The sequence below is a fragment of the Apis florea genome, unplaced genomic scaffold (genome assembly GCF_048593485.1).
Source record: "Apis florea isolate Af1SG1 unplaced genomic scaffold, ASM4859348v1 contig_3078_pilon, whole genome shotgun sequence".
Classification (NCBI taxonomy): domain Eukaryota; kingdom Metazoa; phylum Arthropoda; class Insecta; order Hymenoptera; family Apidae; genus Apis; species Apis florea.
In genome coordinates this window covers 1199196-1218651 of record NW_028256702.1, presented here as the reverse complement: position 1 = coordinate 1218651, position 19456 = coordinate 1199196, and the positions used below count along the sequence as shown (strand labels likewise).

At 23.3% G+C, this 19456-nt stretch overlaps 2 protein-coding genes across 7 annotated transcripts in view; one reads left to right on the top strand and one right to left on the bottom strand.

Annotated features, from left to right (window-relative positions):
- Frmd5 (FERM domain containing) overlaps positions 1 to 14307 on the bottom strand; it is a 60705-nt gene extending 46398 nt beyond the window's left edge. For all 6 annotated transcript variants that reach the window (XM_086908491.1, XM_086908492.1, XM_086908497.1 and 3 more), the window contains exon 1: positions 13548 to 14307. In XM_086908491.1, coding sequence (XP_086764617.1) covers positions 13548 to 13643 — 96 coding nt within the window. In that variant the 5' untranslated portion in view covers positions 13644 to 14307. The remainder of the gene's footprint in view (positions 1 to 13547) is intronic.
- Positions 14308 to 14531: 224 nt separating this feature from the next.
- The window catches only part of LOC100863541 (uncharacterized), a 28831-nt gene continuing 23906 nt past the window's right edge, over positions 14532 to 19456 (top strand). The window contains exons 1-2 of the mRNA XM_086908490.1: positions 14532 to 14676; positions 15409 to 15460. Of these exons, the coding sequence (XP_086764616.1) occupies positions 14607 to 14676; positions 15409 to 15460 (122 nt within the window). The 5' untranslated portion in view covers positions 14532 to 14606. The remainder of the gene's footprint in view (positions 14677 to 15408; positions 15461 to 19456) is intronic.

The window sequence follows — 19456 nt, the reverse complement described above, 5'->3', positions numbered from 1 at the left end:
TATAAAAGCGACATTCCAAAATCAACATACATATATTTAGATAAAAATTTTAATTAACATTAATAATAAGCATAACTGTTTTCTTTTTCAATAACTTCAATCATCTTTATACAGATATACATTCATATATTAAAAGATCAATTGCTGCATCCTATTATAATTGGTTCTTTTTAATCCTTTATTATTGTCATATTTTCCTTTCTCTATACAGCATATGTATCTTTTCAGAAATTTTATATCAATGCATCTATCTAATTTTATCTCGATAATTGGCATAGTGTTGAAAAACAAATTTGCTTTCGATTATTATTTTCTTATTATTTTCTTTATTATTATTAATTTGATCTCCTATTGAATTGAAATATTTCTTGTTATTTATTTTTTTTTTCAATGATTTATTGTAAATTTACTTTTTCTTTGTATTCGATTCCAAATTATCACGCCATTACCGTGTATCGTAATTTTTTTCACCTTTGTTTCTTTTTATAAGTCGTATAAGTAATAACAAGCAAATCCATCTGGGCCATCAATGCATTCAATTTTTCCTCGTCAATGAATAGAACTCATTTCCATGTCTTCTTCCAATGCTCATCATTGCACGGAAACCTCATTCGTTGCATTCCGACAGTATGTGATGGAACGTGGTTACGCATGTTGCGCATAAATAAATAGTGATGTACTCTATCATAATCCCATCATAAAAAGCACATGCATAAGTTTGTTTAACTTACTATACGATTGATTGTTGTACAAGTTTCGATATTTGTACGTATTTGTACGTCTTGTTTAGAATGAACGACAATACGTATAAAATATTTCAGGTTTAAAATACCAAACTTTGCCAATTCTGAATAAGCAAAAAATGTTATATGAACTTTTTCAATGTCTTATTGAAAAGTTATAAACAAAAAAAGAAAATTTCAAGCGAACAATTAAGCGATATTTATAAATAATTTTATACGAGTTACTATTTATAATTATTAAATTAATATTTAATTTTAGTTTAATATTAATTATTCACATTAATTTTAATACTAAATATATAACATTAATGATATATATTTCACTATTATATCACAGTAATTGCATTTATTGGTATTGAATTTTTTAATTTTGATTTTTTCATTAGTATTTTTGTTTATAAGATGTTCGTAGATTTATGTAATATTTTTAGAATATATCGACAAGTTTGACAAACTTGTAATCATTAAGAAGTAGTATCGACTTATTTAAATGCGACATACCATATGTAAAGTTATTTGCATTTGAATTTTTCTTTGTTTTCCAAGAATTATTAATTAAAAATTCATTATCTGATCATTGATCATTGTCGAAACATTACTTCTGATATCTCGTTGTTTTATTGATTTTACGATCTCGTAATATCATCAATTTTGTGCAAAAACATTGCACGAATCTTTGTGGAATCTTTATGTTTACCAATCTATTCCTGAATTAATTTTTTCAAGAAAAATTAAGGAAAAATTAAGGGAAAAGGGAATAACGAGTTTTCAACGTTTAATTGAAATTCAAATAAATATAATCTTAAGCACAAAATTTAATTTTTATTGAAAAATCCTGATAACAAAAAAATAAATCATTCAATTTTAGGAAATTTTTAGCGATGAATATTGGATTTGATAAATATAAGATTGATGAATACAGAGATTTATTGCGTTTTCAAAAATATTTTAATAATGGATAAAATATTGATATTTTGATGGTCATAAAACATATCTTAAAAGAATAATTGAAAAAATACTTAACAATATTCAATAATAAAGTAATAAATTTACGACGAATTATCAGATTTCTTATAATAAAAATTATCATTCATTGATATATTTCATACATATACGATACATTCATACATGCATGATTTAAAGATAATGCATCCGGATACGATTACCGCCATCTCTGTGGAAAATAAAAACTAAAATACCACAATGGTTAAATTTAATTTTTCTTTCTCGATGCATCACAAATTTATATATTATTGTAATATTATAATTTTTATTATATCCATTATTAAACTATCTATTGCGTGTTCTTACTGTGAATACGCAACACTTTGTAATGATCACGATGGCAACATGTAATTTAGAAACATAACGATTCATGATATCACGAAGTACTATAAGGAAAAGTATTATAAGGAGAAATTCTAGTCTATAATCAAGTTCTAGTTTATAATCAATTGGAATTCTAGATATAATATATTTATACGTTATATAGATCATAATAGATCATACAAACTGTTCACGTTATAATATTTTAGAAAAAATGGAAAAAGTTTCATTATTTTTTATTTCATATGCAATATGATAAATTTAATATTTATTATAACAATTAAGAAATACAATTTAGTGATGAATGTAAAAGCATAAAGCATTTTGTTGTTCCTTGTTTTCTGCACTATTTTTCCATAAAACTGTAAATAAATTCAAAATGATGTAATATCATTTGAAAAATGACTGATCAAAATTTTATTCAAAATAACATATAATTTAACACTTCATTTAAAGATACAATTATGATTAGTTTAATTGTTGCAATAATTAAGAAAAATATATGTTTTTAATACAGCAAATTTACTATAATGTACATGAAATGATAATATCATAGCTTGTTTTTAAATTATTGTTTTCTTTTTATGATAGCAGTAAAATATTGATGAATTTTCAATAATTGATTTAATGATTAACGAAAATAATTTTTAAGAATTTTTAATATTTTGTGAATTTTTAAAAGCATGATGATTAATCGATCCATCGAAGACATCTTCTATAAAGTTGAAGAAAAAATTTTATTTCACGAATTTTTATGAACTACGACTACTTTTTTTATCAATTTAATAAATTATAACAAATTGTTTCAACAATCACTATCATAAAATATAAAGAAAAAAATAGGCATCACTTTAAAAATCGTAACATTGATATTTCATATTCCATCATTGTATATTTTAAAAATTTATTCTGGTCATCACATTAAGTAGAATAATGAAACTTCTTTTTCTTCTATTTTTTTTTACTTTTGAGAAAATAAAAATTAATAACATCTTATATATATATATATACTATATCTAGTATAATTCAATCCAAAAAATTAGATATAATTTCCATAAATGATTCTTCTTTCAATAATTTTAAACAATATATCTTATTGAATGATTAACATGTAAAGAACAATATTCTCGAGTGAGAGAATAAAATAATGTGTGTCTATTTCTCTTGATGTATTATAGTTATGTGAAAATAGAAATCGATAACTCTTGTGCAATGATGTATATAATATAATGTGGAAATTATCCAAACATTGAAAAAAAAAAGAAACATAATTAACTTTTCGTTTCTAATCAAAAATCGATATAATAATGTTAAAAAATATCGTTTATATTTTCATAATAAATAAATTGATCCATTATAAATCGACTTGAACGTGAGTCGATTTCTTCGAAGAAGAAAGAAATTCCTTTCCTTCATCCTAATGCACGAGCTATACATATATCTTCTTTATAAATCTTATAGTATGCTTATAGATTTTTTTCTACATGATCAAGACACTATGAGAGTAGAGTGTAAATATTCTAGAATAAAATAACAAATCAAAGACACAAAAATATATTAGTTTAAAAAAAAAGAAGAAACTTCTTTGGATATATATTATCAAGAATTAATTATCATTGTTAAATATAATTTTTGATGACAAACAAATATTACGTGACAATCTATTATGCAGAAAATATAATTATATAGATATAACGTATAATTAGCATTGCAACCTTTGTCGAAATCAACAAGTATAATCGTTTTATATCACGTAAGACGATAATAAAGTCGATAATAAGTATCTGGTTATGTATATAGAAAGACAACTGTGCATAGGGTCAAGGTAAGTAAGTAGACTAGTGAATCAATCAACATAAATAACATATTAAGTTTTGTATCTACTTCACTTCAATTTCACGTTATTAGAAAGAAGAAACTTTTGCAGAAAAAGATAATATAAAGGAATCTCGTATCATAACTACTTTAAATAATCATGATTACGTAAAATAATTAATAACAAAAGAATATCGTGCTTTATATGTTTTTTTTTTCAGAATAAGTTTTACAAAATTTAAATTAAAATACTCACTAAAATAATAATTTTTTATTTTAAGCGAAATATTAAAAAAAAAAAACAAATTTGATCTTCGTTTTGATTCAATATCCATTTATAAAAAAAATGAATAACAAAATATCATATTTTCCTTCTATATCGTGAAATATTTTTTCATAAGACGAGTGATTTACAAGAAGCAATCATATTATGAAATTTAGTCTATATAACTAAAAATAAGAATAATATGTAAATGGAAAAAAAATATAATAATATGTCTATGCTATTATCTTTTTCTTCTTCTAGTATGAATAGTTGGAAATACATTGAAATATTGACAAATTGTTTACTATTTTCTCTATTCGAAAAATCGAAATGAATATACCAAGAAAACAATGTCTCGACAGATAAAAGCCAAGGTTTGAAAAGCTATAGCTATAGATATGTATAAATCCAATAAAAACGACAGTTGTAGTTTGAAACGTTTAATATCAATTTATTGAAACGGCCAACATGTTCTCAGGAATATCCAATAAAAAATTTGTGGTACATTACGATATAGGATATTAATATGAACAATTGGCAGTTTTCAAATATTTCAAGGCTGAAAAAAGTTTGTTATTGAATTTTAACAAAGAAATTGAGGAAAAAATACTAATAATTGAAAAGATGATAAATCAGATTTTTGAATAAATATTTGTATATAAAGAAAAAAATTTTATTCATTATTGAAATTTTTATCGAAATCTCCAATTAATTTTGAAATTTTTCAGATTTTTCGTCTTTACGAACTACTACTGTTTTAATATAAATAAATAAATACTCAAACTCTTTTTTATAAAAAAAACTTGAATATTAATTAAAAAAAAAAAAAAAGAAAAAAAGCATATCCAATATTTATATGTGAGTCTTAGTAAAACTTATAAAAATTCTTATTCAGAAAGCAATTTTATTTACGAAATTATCTTCACCTAAAAAAAAAAAAAGAAAGAAAACGTAAGAATACCGCAAGAAATACGATTTCAAGAACATAAATACATCTTAATAAACTGCAACAAGCAATAGAAATACTAAACATGAACGTGCACGAAAGCAAAGAACATCTCATTATTAAGCATTTTTATCGATCGTTAAGAAAACTACTCAACGAGCAAATATCTAGTTTTTCTTACGTATTTAACAAAAAAGTCCACAATTAACCACATCCATCCTCAACCAATACTTTTTTCAAATCCTTCATTATTCTCAAATCAACAATGAAAACGTCAAACCATTATCATTCATCTTGTACATAGATTTCTTTTAAAACATTTCACAAAAGAACAAAATAGAAAACATGGAATACAAAGCATTACATGCAGGAGAACTCAAGAAAGAAAGAATAAAATCTTCAAAATCATATGAAAATATGCAACATTAGCATATTGAATTCATGAATAGATTAGATCACTTCAGAATGATCATACAAATCGATAACGCTAAACTACTCTCAATTATACACTGTGGAACGCCTCAAATCAAAAATTAAAGCTCATTGAACTCCAATATTGTCTTCAATAACATCATAACGAGATATTAACAATTCATTATCTTCCCTTCAAGTCAAGAACAATATTCAAAGAGCATATTTCCAATGCAATTATCTAAGAATTAATATCAATCCTTATTACAAACATAAACAGGGAATTTCCAATAGATCTTATAGGAATAAATCAAATCATCATCACAAACATCTATCACGAGAATTAATGATTCAAATAGTAAATATTTAATATATGTTTAAATAAGTTCTTGCAAATTAAAAAACAGTCAAGATTGAACTCAATTGATAAATCAAGCAAAAAAAAAAAATCAGATCCAAATGCACTTTTCATAAATTCATAGTAGTCCTTTAGTAAATTATTTGAAAAATTCATTCATTCAACCAATCTGAATTTAACGCTTCATTATTTATATATGTCTATAAGTTATTATTCAACTATATTATGGGTTACAATGCCTTTTGTCTTAAATAACTAACAAAAACAAGATAATATAAATAGCTTATATTAAATATTCAAGAAACATTCAATCTAACTAAATTTCCTATATATATATATACAATATTATTTATTTTAAAAAATTAAAAAACTATGCTATTACAAATTAGTACAACATATAGTTAATTTTTATTAAAAAGAATATTTCATAAATACCTCCAACTCTATGTTAATAAAATATATTTATAATAGAATTTGTATTGACATTTTTTATTTATTGAACAGAACAGTTAAAATGAATTTAGTTTCGAAACACATACAAATACGAAGAAAAGAAGAATAATATAAAGAATATAATAAAGATAATATAAAGAATATAATAAATATAAGAATAAATAGTGACATAATAGAAATAGAGAGACAAATAAATTTTACAAAAACTCCAATAAACTATTGCAAATATAATTAGTCGAGAACTAGTGCATCAAATTTAATAAAGCTAAATCAATACACGTCAACTGCACCAATTAAAAAGTTAACTTTTATTAATTATAAATCAACAATTGTACCATACAAAATTAAAGATGATAAAAATGCAATGGAAGAATAACAAATTTAATATAGATAAATTTCTTAAAAACTTGATTAATTGCAAGATATTTTAAAATATTATATGATATAATTATAAATAAGACATATACATATATTAAAATATTAAGAAATATCTTTTATATTTTTTTAAATACTTTTCAAATATTAATTTTAAAACAGAAAAAAATGATATAAAGAAGAAAACTCTTTTTACATTTTTTATTAATCTACAAGCTGTAATTTATATAATTTACCATCTTAGAAAGTAAAGAAAAGAAGAAGAATTCGACTAAAAAAAAATCTACCTAGTTTTACACCTAGTTTTACTATATCTTTTTCATTCTTCTTATTCGTTGGTTCCTATTTATTGTGCATAGCCTCTATATTTCCATTGTACTATGTTATTCAAAAATTCAAATAATTCGAACAATCTACAACAAATTCCTTGTGATATATAACATCGTACGATGATATTTTAAAATAGAATTGTTATATTACGCTCGATCTACTTCTTCAAATTCATAGAAATAAATCAAAACTCTAAATTTCAATGTTTTTACAGATTTTCACACATTAAAAAACCATCAATCTAATATAACTTCTCTGTATCTTCTACCTTTTTTCATGAAATATTTCTATCTTTGATATCTACTTTTTCGCATATCGAATATTTCCAATCGATGAATATTGGTCGCAATACAAATATCCTTTTAAGCGTTAGATTTATTATTTCCTTTTTTTTTTTTTTTTGTTTAGAACTTCTTAGAGCAAGTTTTACAAAACAAAGCAATAATTAAGTTTAGTCCTTTATTAATTCTTATTGCTTGCAGCATTCAATGATATAGAATAACGTCCCTGCAATACATTTCCTTTTTTTCTGGACAACATTTTTTGATTCTTATTTTTTATTTATTTAATTTATTCCTATTCTCTCATTACACAATTGTTAAAAACTTGATATTAACAATCGGTACATTTTTCAATTCTTTACATTATAAACGATTTATAATAAAATTGTTTCTTCTTTTTACAAGTCATATTGTGCCCATATTCCGTGATAGCTTGTTACGTGCAATGACCTTTCATGTCTCGCTTTTATGAGTTCTTTAAGTGCTTGTAGAATCACGAGCTGTTCTACCAAAATGGAGGATCTCGAAAGAAGTAACAATTGTTGTCATACATGTCCAATAAATGATGATAATTAGTAACAATTAGTAATAAAGATCGAGACTAGCCTCAGAAATTTTAATTTTTTTCTATAAGTTAAATTTGCAGAAATAAAAAAAAAATCGAAAAATCGTATACTGGTTAAATTTTTGATGAATAATTTTGGATGAACAGTTCCACTTATTGGGGAAACCATCCTTGATGAGTTTTGAAAAATAGTTCCACTTATACGGTAGTACAATGTCGATTCTGTATATGGTACTGAATACTGATATCTTGTATTCTGTTTAAGAGGCACGCGTTCATTGGATGCATGCCAATGCTTTCGCTCAAAAATACTAGTTTATACGGAATTTCCATAGTAAGCATAAAACCGTTAATAAAATTCCAAAGTAATTCTCATTTTCTTTTCAAAAGTACGTATAATACAAAATTATCAAACGCAGCTAATATGAATATCGTCGTTTCAATGTTTCTTCGTCTAATACTTGAGACAGAATTCTTGATATAAATCAGATTTTTAGTGATCGACTTAGATGGAATAAAAAATAATCTGAATTATATGCACTGTTTAACTAATAAATTATGGATAATTTAAAAATTAATTTTTAATTAATCTAAATAATGAATCCGTAAAAATTTAGCGTAAATATAGCGTATAGGATATTGCTACTCGAAGTCAATCAAAATGCTTCAATCGTGCGCAATACAATCCGATTCTTTAATAGTCAGAGTACAGGTTATGTTGTAAATTTAAAATACTGTTACAAACTTATGTGTTGCGAATAAATAAAAGTGTTGGTATTGCCAATATTTATCTTTACAATGATACTCGTTTCTGACTGCATTGAACGTTCTTGGAGAAATAACTGGATAAAATCAATATTGATTCACGAATTTCACAGAGGTAATTAATGACTCTGAAGAAAAATCAAATCTCACTAGATATCAATTGATTCTTAACTGAATATAATGCTAAATAACATTATGACCTTTCTATCTATGAGTTCAGAATATATTATATCTTCTTGTACAAGGAACTGATGTGAGTTTACATACAACTTCTGAGGTATAATGGACTATGATTTCATCATCTAACTCTCATATAACGTATACTCTTATATCTGAGACGAATTAATCCCATTCAAAAGGCTTCATAATTTAAGTGAAACAGAATCCTTGTTTTCTTAACTATAAACCAAGGATATACAAAATTAAGTAAATTAAGTATATTAATATTTTACCGTAAAATCTTTAAAGTCAATAATTGTTTCTAATTATTATATTGTAAAATTAATTTTTTTATAAAAGAAAGATTATGTCATTCTTTTTAATAATTTTCTCAAAAATACTCGATCGGATTATAAAATCGAATGATGAAGAAGAATAAATTAATTTATTGCATAATTAATGCATGTGTTAACGAAATCAACTTCATTATAAGAGAGTTAATTATTTATAATGTGAAGTATCTTACCATACCTGCTATTTAGAAAATTAAAAAAAAATAAAAGAAGCATTAAAGATTCAAAATGAATATAAAGTTGTTCTAAAATAAAACGATCTAATTGCGTAAAATATGTAATTTTATTGTCCCGTTGAAAGTAATATAAGAGAGAGAATTTTTTATACAAATAATATATTTTATCCATTGTGCTTTTGATATATTCCATATTTCAGATTTTGGACACTCTTTAATCGCACTTTATACATTCATGGCGTACATTTATAACAAATTTTTTTATTAAAATGCTATACAATCATATTTATAACAATATGTTCATTTTCCAGATTTCCAGATTGTTAATTTATGTCCAAATGCCAGGCGTGCAAACATTAACGCCTGTTGAAAGTTAAGGTTTATGACACGGGCAAGGTTATTTTTGAGAAAAACGTTAATCAATACTTTCTATTATAGAGGACCATTCGAGTCAAGGCCTAGAAATAATACTTTACAGACGTAAAGCATAATGTTTCCTTCAATTACAATCAATATATGTACATAAATTTATACAGATAATTCATAGATAGGATAGCTACTTGTCCTTGAACCTTATCCCTTTAATTATCCGTTTTGTCTCCAATTAAATCCAATTTATATCGAAACACATTGCTTACATATAATTCGCGTGCACTGTCCATCAGCAATCGAGCAATGCCGCCGGATCATATGTGCAGACTATACACGGAACATTAATATATTCGTGGGATACTTTTGAAATATCAATTCTAAAGGTCAAGCATACAAATACAAAAGTTGATTATATAAAAATAGATTTATTTAATTTTAATTAAGGTTTACTTATTGAGTTGTAAGTTGATTTAAATTAGATAAAGCGAAATGTGTATTGTTTGTCATTGTAAGAAACGAAACTCGAACCAATATTTATTTGCAGACTGCAAAATTCACATTTAATATCATATCGTATACAAATTATAGACAATTGTTATTTTGTAAATCGTTTTAAAATATGATCATATCAGTAGAATCCAAAACGAAATTACGAATCGTTGATGTTCTAGACAAAACAATGGCTTGTGCGTGCTATCTTTAATTTATCTTAAAAAACGATTTAGAAATTTGAAATTATACAAATATCATATTGCAGAAAGAAAAAAAACTTGTTATTGAATGTCGTATCGTTCCATTGATTTTCACAGTACAGAGGAGAGTCAGAGAGATACTAAAGCGACATAGCAACTCATTCACAAAATCAATGCGCAATGTCACGCAATTAAATCGATAAGATAAAATTTTATAATTTAATTAATGTGACATTAACAGTGGGCATAATTGTCTTCCTTTTCAATAACTTCAATTATTCTATTTGTATAGATTTCATATTAAGAGATCAATTGCTGCATTCTATTACAATTGATTCTTTTTATCCCTTCGTTATTTTCATATTGCTTTCCTTTTCTCTATACAGCATGTGTAAGCTTTTCTCAGAAATTTTATATCAATGCATCTATTTAATATTGTTTCAATGATCAACAACATTGTAATGTTGAAAAATAAGTTTATCTTTGCTTATCTGTTCACATTAATTTGATCTTCGATTGAATTGAAATATTTCTTTCTATTTATTTCCTTTTCGATGAGTAAATTTATTTTTTCTTCCTATTCGATTCCAAACTATCATTATTTTCTTCTTCTCCATTTTTATAAATCATAGTAATAACAAGCAAATTGGACCATCGATATATTCAATTTTTCCTCATCAATAAAGAGGACTTGTTTTCATTCCTTCTTCCAATGCACATGGAACATCGATTGTCACGATCATTGAACGGAAACCACATTCACTGCATTCCGGCAATGTGTAGTGCGGCATAATTGCACGTGTTGCGGATAAACAAATAATGATCTACACTATCATAATCTGATCGACATTCTAGAAAGACTGTTGGTTCGTATACTTCCGCTTTCTTCGAACTATTTATAAAACGATACGGAAACACGAGATTCATAATCAGATACGGATAGATATGAATCGTATCAGGTATGAATGAAATATTACGAAGCATGATTACAAACATAAGCAGATCACATTATAAAACTATCATTTAAGCTATCATTTAAGCGTTTATTAAAACAAAATTTGCCAAGTTTTAAACCGCAAAATGATTTTAGTTATTTTTATTTACGATTCGTATAGAAAATTTCAATAAAAAATCTTATAGTATGTAAATTTTCAGAATTTTTATATTTCTTTTTGTATTTCATATTCATTTATATCTATTCTTAATTAAATACCTTATGAATTTCTGAGTAGTAAAATTATTAGACATTAAATTTATTATTAGATAAAAACAATCATACGACAATCAACAATTTTGATTTTTTTGTTCTATCCAACTTTTTAAATTTTTATTTAATTCATGCGTTTTTTTTTATGAATACGTTAAAATCAAATTCTGATGAAAATGATTATATTGTATATTTTCCATTCTTCAGAAATTCATATTTCATAAATTTATCCCATAAACATTTTGAATTTAACCATTAAAATGTTAATTCCTTTCAAAAACAGCTTTATTCTCAGATGCTTGAACATTTAACTTTTATTTAACTTAACATTTAATCTTTAAAATTTATATTTCTTTCTTTGATTGTACAAAAATTATGTTATTTTTGGTTATCAAGATATTTTGTTATATAACAACACGTGATTCTATTTACCTTTATATTACATACTAACGTGTATTAAAAATAATAACAAAAAATTAAAAAACTTTAAATGTATGAAATTATTTCATATAACAAATATTCTTCTCTTAACTATAAAAACTTCAAACAATTTTTTTATAACTTATGTCATTTCAAAAATATCGTATCCATTTTATAATTTATGTATTTATGCATATATATATATATATATATATATATATATATATATATATATATATATATATATATATATATATTTACTATATATGTATATAATACTATTGAAAGTTTTAATTTTTCTATGTTATAAATTATAAATATAAATTATAATAAAAGGTATTCTAATAATAGCAAATATAAATATTTGATAACAAATTTTTATCTAATATTTCATATTTAATATTTTATTATGTTATATTATTTTTTAGTTTTAAAGAAAAAATAAATATATAATCTATAATCTAATTTATAAAAAAATATCAAAATCACTATGTATGGTATGCATATGGATTCATATGTATTGTTCAAAATGCATATGTTTAATATACATCTGTCATTTCTCTATATTTGCTATTACATTAAGAAATATAAATATTATAATATTTAAAAATATTGAAAATTATCAAATAGAATATTTTCAAAATCTATTTTAGATATATAATTCTATAAAGTTATTTATTTCTAGATAAATATATTTTTCGTTCAAAATTACATATATCCAAAAAATAAAACAAGAATTCAACTATCTAGTACTCATAGTTAGTACCGAAGATATAATTATCAAATATCAAATTGCAATATTTTAATATTCTTATTCTTATACGCACGTGGCTTGCAACACTAAGCCATTAAACTTGTTGTATATGTGCATACATATATACATACGTATACAAATTAGATACACATAACACACGATAAATATTACGAAAAAAACATTAATTTATCATATTGAAATTAAATTGAAATAATGTTAATAAATATATTAATTAATAAAAATATAATTTTAAAATATTATAAATAATAAATTTCAATTTATCATTATTCCAGGTTTAACGAATTGTTAATAGTTAAAAAAAACATTTTCATTTTATTATATTCAAAATTCAAGTTATTAAATTTTTAAATTATTAATCTATATTCAATATAAAATATAATTGATGATTATTTATAACATTTAATAATAATAATATACAAATATGAAACATTAAATTCATACTGATTATTATAGAAATATCAATTCAAATCATTAAATAGTACAATTAGCATTAAAAAGAAAATTTTGGATAAACTAACAATTGTAGTGATTACTTTCTGGAATCGATCGAAATGCTTATTTCGTTTGAATCAAAGTACAGACATTCATGCAAAATTCTTTTGGCTAACATGTAGATATTTAGGCATTCACAAGCCGGTAAACTCTCAACTTGTTTGAAGCTGAGCGATCGTTACCGGCAGCAAGAAGGAAAAGGGGTAAAAGCGCGTGTACAAGCGTCATCAATAGTTTATCGCGTGTAGTGACTAAATGAGTATCTCACCTGAAAGTCACAGTGGATAATTTCGGCGTCGTCTAGAAGTCGAATAGTGGCGCGATGCACCACCGTAACGTCACTTTTACTACCAAATTTCAACATTTCTGCCCTCAAGTCGCCACCCGAATTATCCCCCCGACCCTCATCGTCTCCTGCCCCACAGCACCACACACTGCCAGCTAATTATTTTCGATTCACGTTGTCGTTATCGTAAATAACTGTAACTGTCGCTGACACGCGACTTGTCAGTAAATTTTCCGTCAAGTTGATACAACGCACGATGACACTACACAACGAACGACACATCACAGTAGTATGTAGAATACCAAACTTTCTGTCAACCGGTCTCGTCTTCTGACCTACAGTTACAACGATGCCATGTTTTCAACTCACGTAACAAACCCAATGTTGCCGTTCAGAGATACAGCAATTGTGTAATATGATTGGTCCATGATTCGACTGTAGCGGGTATTTTAAAAATGAAATTTCAAATGTCATCAAGTTCTTCCAATTATATTTACAGATAGCATAATAAAAATGTAAAATTATTTTACTCGTTTTATTCATGTAGAAATTAAATAACATTGTATCTTAGAATAAAATATTATTTTTTTATTAAATAGCTATTTTAAAATAATTACTTATACGAAACGTTTTAATCATTGTATTGATCAAAAATATCAATTGTAAACTATTCAAATTTAATATTGTTGTCAATTTTTATTTAAAAATTAAATGAAAAAATAAAATAAATACAGAAAGCAATATAAAATATATCGTGTTTATATAATATTAGTTATAAATAAATTTAATCTTTGTCAAAAAATATTAATATTAAATATAAAAATTTTTTTTAAAATTATATTTTTATCATCAAATATTATTATTATCGAAGTAAATATTGCTTTCATATAAAGTTATAAGAACAACCTACAGATGTCACTCAACGATGAATGACTTGTATATTAAAGTAGTAAATCGAAATATGGTGGGGGTAAACTAGGGGCATTGAACAAAGGTTGACTGCGTTGGTCGAGGAGTCGGCGGCGCATTCACGACTCAAACATGGCAGCGGCTACCAGCGTTGTCGTGCTCGACAGGGGCAACAATACCACCTGCACGATTAATTTACACGGTGTGTGCGCGCGTGCAGATTGATACAAACAATTAGATCTGCGAGTTGTCTATCAAGTTTTATTATAATTATTTTAATATAACGTGTAAACACATAATATTAATTCACACATATATACACACACACGTATCTTTAACGAATCATCTTTATCTCGAAAAGCTATGTTCCACATCATCATGAGGTGTTGCTAAAAGAAATTAAAAAAAAAAATGATATCGTGAGAAAAAAGTTTAAAAAAATATATGCCATAATATATATATATATATACATATATATATATATATATATTGACAATATCGTTCCCAGATTTGTGTCGTATTTTTATATTTCGTTTAAAAAGAAAATAAAGTGTGTGCGCGCCTTTACTCAGGCCTAACCTCCAGTTTTTGTGCTGTTTTCATATGTTTATTTATAAATTCATACATATCTATTTACGTATTGAATATTTATAGTTTATCTAAAAATTTAATGTGCTATTTTTTTTCTAATTATTATTATAGATTTTTATGCATCAAATATATTTAAATTTCTTTTAAAAGTGTTAATTTAGTTATGACGTTATTGTAAACACGCCGTAGGTTTTCTTTAAATTTTCGAATATGATATTTATCTAGATGACAAGTGCGCGGCGGTAGAGTTCAATTCTATACGAAATAATATTAAGTAGAAAATCATAATTTTTGCAAATAAAAAACTGAATTCAAATTTTGACCAATATTTTCCATTTTCTAGGAGCTACCGTAGTATCCTGGAGAGTAAATAATCAAGAACAACTGTTTGTAAGGTAAGTTCATAATTTTTATAATATCTATGTCGATAATTCTATGATTAATTATAATGAAACATGATTTCGCATTGTCGATATAAACTATTTGTAATATCGTTAAAATGTAAATCTTACGAACAACTTATATGGATTCATTCTTTTTTATATTTCTATATTCTAGATCTCTATATTTATTTTATAAAAATCTATTTGTAATAAGTAAAAATATTTATTATTCTTTTAATATATTATTATTTGATATTGCATAATAGAAGATTAAAACATTTTATAGATTTGAATATGTTAATATTTTTGTTATTTTATTTTGAAAATTTGAAAATACTAACTAATGAATATGTGATAATAATTTAATTAAATAAAGTTATAAGTTACAAATAACGTTATATATTTTAAAAATAATTAAATTAAATAAGTTGCTCTTAAATATGAATATTATATAACAATTTGTATGTGTATATATATATTTATTAATTTGTATCGTAATATAAACAATATAGTACAATATTTATAATGTTATTATAATATTTATAATAATATGTATTATCAACTTAAAATCATTTTTTTTTTAAATATTCATATATCATTAAAAATAAATGATACAATGCAATTTTTAAATACGTTATTAAGAATGTTAATAAATAATATAATTATTTAATTATAAATACATACTTTCTTATTTAGCAATTCGATTAATTAATAATTCAATAATATTTCGATTATAATACTGTAATAATTTTCATTTTTAATATTATTAATTACATTTATTAATGTCAATTAATTGAATATATTGTAGCATTTAATTCATTTATTAATTACTATTTAAATTAAAATTTTTAAAAACAAAATTTTTTTCATTATTTAAAAAATGATACTTTTGTATTTTTGTATCTTTTCATGATATGCAATCAAACTTTTCAACATAAAATAATCAATAACAATTTAAATATGTCAATCTATATATTTAATAAGAAATTTGATATAGTTTTAAATTTTAATCTTAATATAAATTAATCTTAATAAAATCTTAATAAAATCAAAATACAAATAAGACATATTTAACAATAGAATTAGAAATTTAATAATCGGGATGGTTTAAAAACAAATTTCATAAAAAATGAAATATATAAAACATATTAACATATTAAGAAAGAAATAATATTAGGAAAAATTAGACGTATTGTGATAATGTTATCATATTATAAAAAATTGTACTATGATAGTGCTATCACTAATCAAAAATAACAGTAATTTTTTAACTCTTGAACTTTTGATGAATGAGTTTTTCTTAAAAATTCCATTTATTTTATATGATCATTTAGCAAAATTTTGTAAAATTTAACAAAAAAAAATTGATATAGAATTTGGTATATAAATATTTCACGTGAAATAAAATGTCTTAAGATATTCTAATATTGAAATATCTTTTATATCTTAAAATTGATGCTAGTAAAAAATTAATATTTCAATATATCATAAAATATTATAAGTTTATTACAAATATCAATATTTTCTATTTTTTCTAATTTAAAATAGAAATAACCATGATAAAAAATAATTTTTTATTTTCTTTTTTTATTTGAACGAAGAAGAAACTCGATATCATGTAAAGTAAAAGAATTATATTTTAGCATTACATACAGAAATTATTAAATATTTGAAGTGAAAAAATTGCGTAATATGCAATAAAATTTTTTATTTATTATTTAAATAGTTCTAAGAATTTTCAAAAATGTTATCTTTATAATATATTATATATATATTTATAATATATTTTATAATTTTGTAATATATTTTTCAGTAGATCACATTTTTACAATATTTTAAATAAATAAATATTCAAATTGTTACACATCTAATTTCTCAGTTTATCAAAAGAATAAATTACTTAAATAATAAAAAAACAGAACATTTAAATTTAGATTCAACGTTTGTAACGAAATTCATAATTATACGTTCTCCTTACTAATTTTATTGTTTAAGATACGCGTGAGATGTACGAGAGCAAGTATTTGTACTTAATTGTCATTGGTACACATAGCAACTTTCCTTCAAAATGTTTCAGTGAAACTTACAGCGCGGTACATCTGTTCTTCGTTACATAATGTTTTTAATATGCATACCAATATATGTTTATCGATTTTAATGATTGAAAGTAATATTAAATCGAAGAAAAATAGCAGGAATAGCAGCAAGTAAGACATGCGTGCACACCTGCTGTGAAAGAGCCGCTTAAAAGCGCGGTGCCCGTGACGATCGCTTTAAAAGCAGCAGTCCGAGAGCAGACGATGAAAAAACTGACGAAGCGAAGGCAAGGGCGCTCTGGACCAGTATACATATACCTTTTACACGAAGTTCAGGGCCCCTCGCCAGTTGCTAGTCATCGGTTCTTCCGACTGTAAAGGTGCTGTTAGAACCTCTTTCATCAAATATATATTCTCAAGTATAAATCAATTTTTGCTTTAATAAATAAATCGAGAAAATATTAAGTTAATTCTTGATTGTATTTTATATATATTTTATATATATATGTTATATACTTGAAAATTTTAAATGCCAGTAAAAGTTTCCATGATACAAAGAAAGTCAACAAGTATGCTGGTAATTTACTCCAATTTTCATGGAAATAGCTATAAAGTTTCATGGGTATGTCCGGTTTGATATGAATCTCTTTGTATAAGACGTGTCTGAGAAATTCACCATTATAATCATGTATTTTTATACATGTTTGAATCTATATGTATATATGTATATATATTTTATTATTCAATATTGTTTATTATTAGTATTGTGTTAATATTATTTTGTTTGAAATTTATAAGTAATCGTTTATTTATAAATTTGATATTATTTATTTATTTAAACATTGATGAAGGTATAAATTGATTTTAAATATTATTCTATTAAAAGATTTTAATCAAGATTTAAATCAACTAGAATGTAATAAAATACATATAACAATATTATGAATAATTTTAATTAGGAATAATAATATCAAATTTTTTATTAGTTTAGTATATTTTTAATTAATTAATTCTTAATTTGTATAAGTTAAGAAAATAGAAAAAAATTATTTCGTAATTTTTATTTATTATATATATTCTTAATAAATTTTAATTCAAATGAATTGAAATATGTATAAAAATGTGTAACAAATGATTAATTCAATCCATTCATTTATATCCATTCATTTTGAAATAAAATATAATTTATTTATATTTAACAATATTATACTTATATTAATCTATGAAATGAAGTGAAGTTATAGAACTACTCCATATAATAATGGATATAAAAAAAAATATATTAATAATATATATATATATATTAATATTAGGATATATTATTTAATAAAAATTTAAATTCTCAATCTATTAAATAAAAGAAATCAAATCTATTTTTAATTAAAGTTGTGATAATAAATTCTAATTTCATTTATATATTTAAATAATTTTATAATCCTTTTATTTTTTGAGATATATTTCTAATATGATATTTCTAATATAATATGACATATTATATTAGATAATATAACTGTTTATTTACATATATATGTCAAATATCGTTTATTTTGATCTCAAATTTATAGTTCAGGCATTTAAATATCGTATACATACATATGTCTATACGTTACAGTTGATCTCCACTTATTATCATAAACAATATAAACAGAGATTAATTTAAACATTTGTAAGGAATCTAAATAAAACAAATAATTAATAATTTAAGCAATTTAAATAAAACGAATAATTTTTATAATCTGTATTGATGAAGCTATGAATCTTTAATTAAATAAATTGTTAATTAATCTAAAATTATATATATATATAAAATATATAAAATTATAAATAAAATAAAATATAAATATTTATGCATAATGATAATTGATCAAATAAGAAGAGATATAATTATAATACTTAAAAGCAAATAATATATGCATATATATAAATAACATTCATTGAACACTATACAAGATATTATTTGATAACATGATTA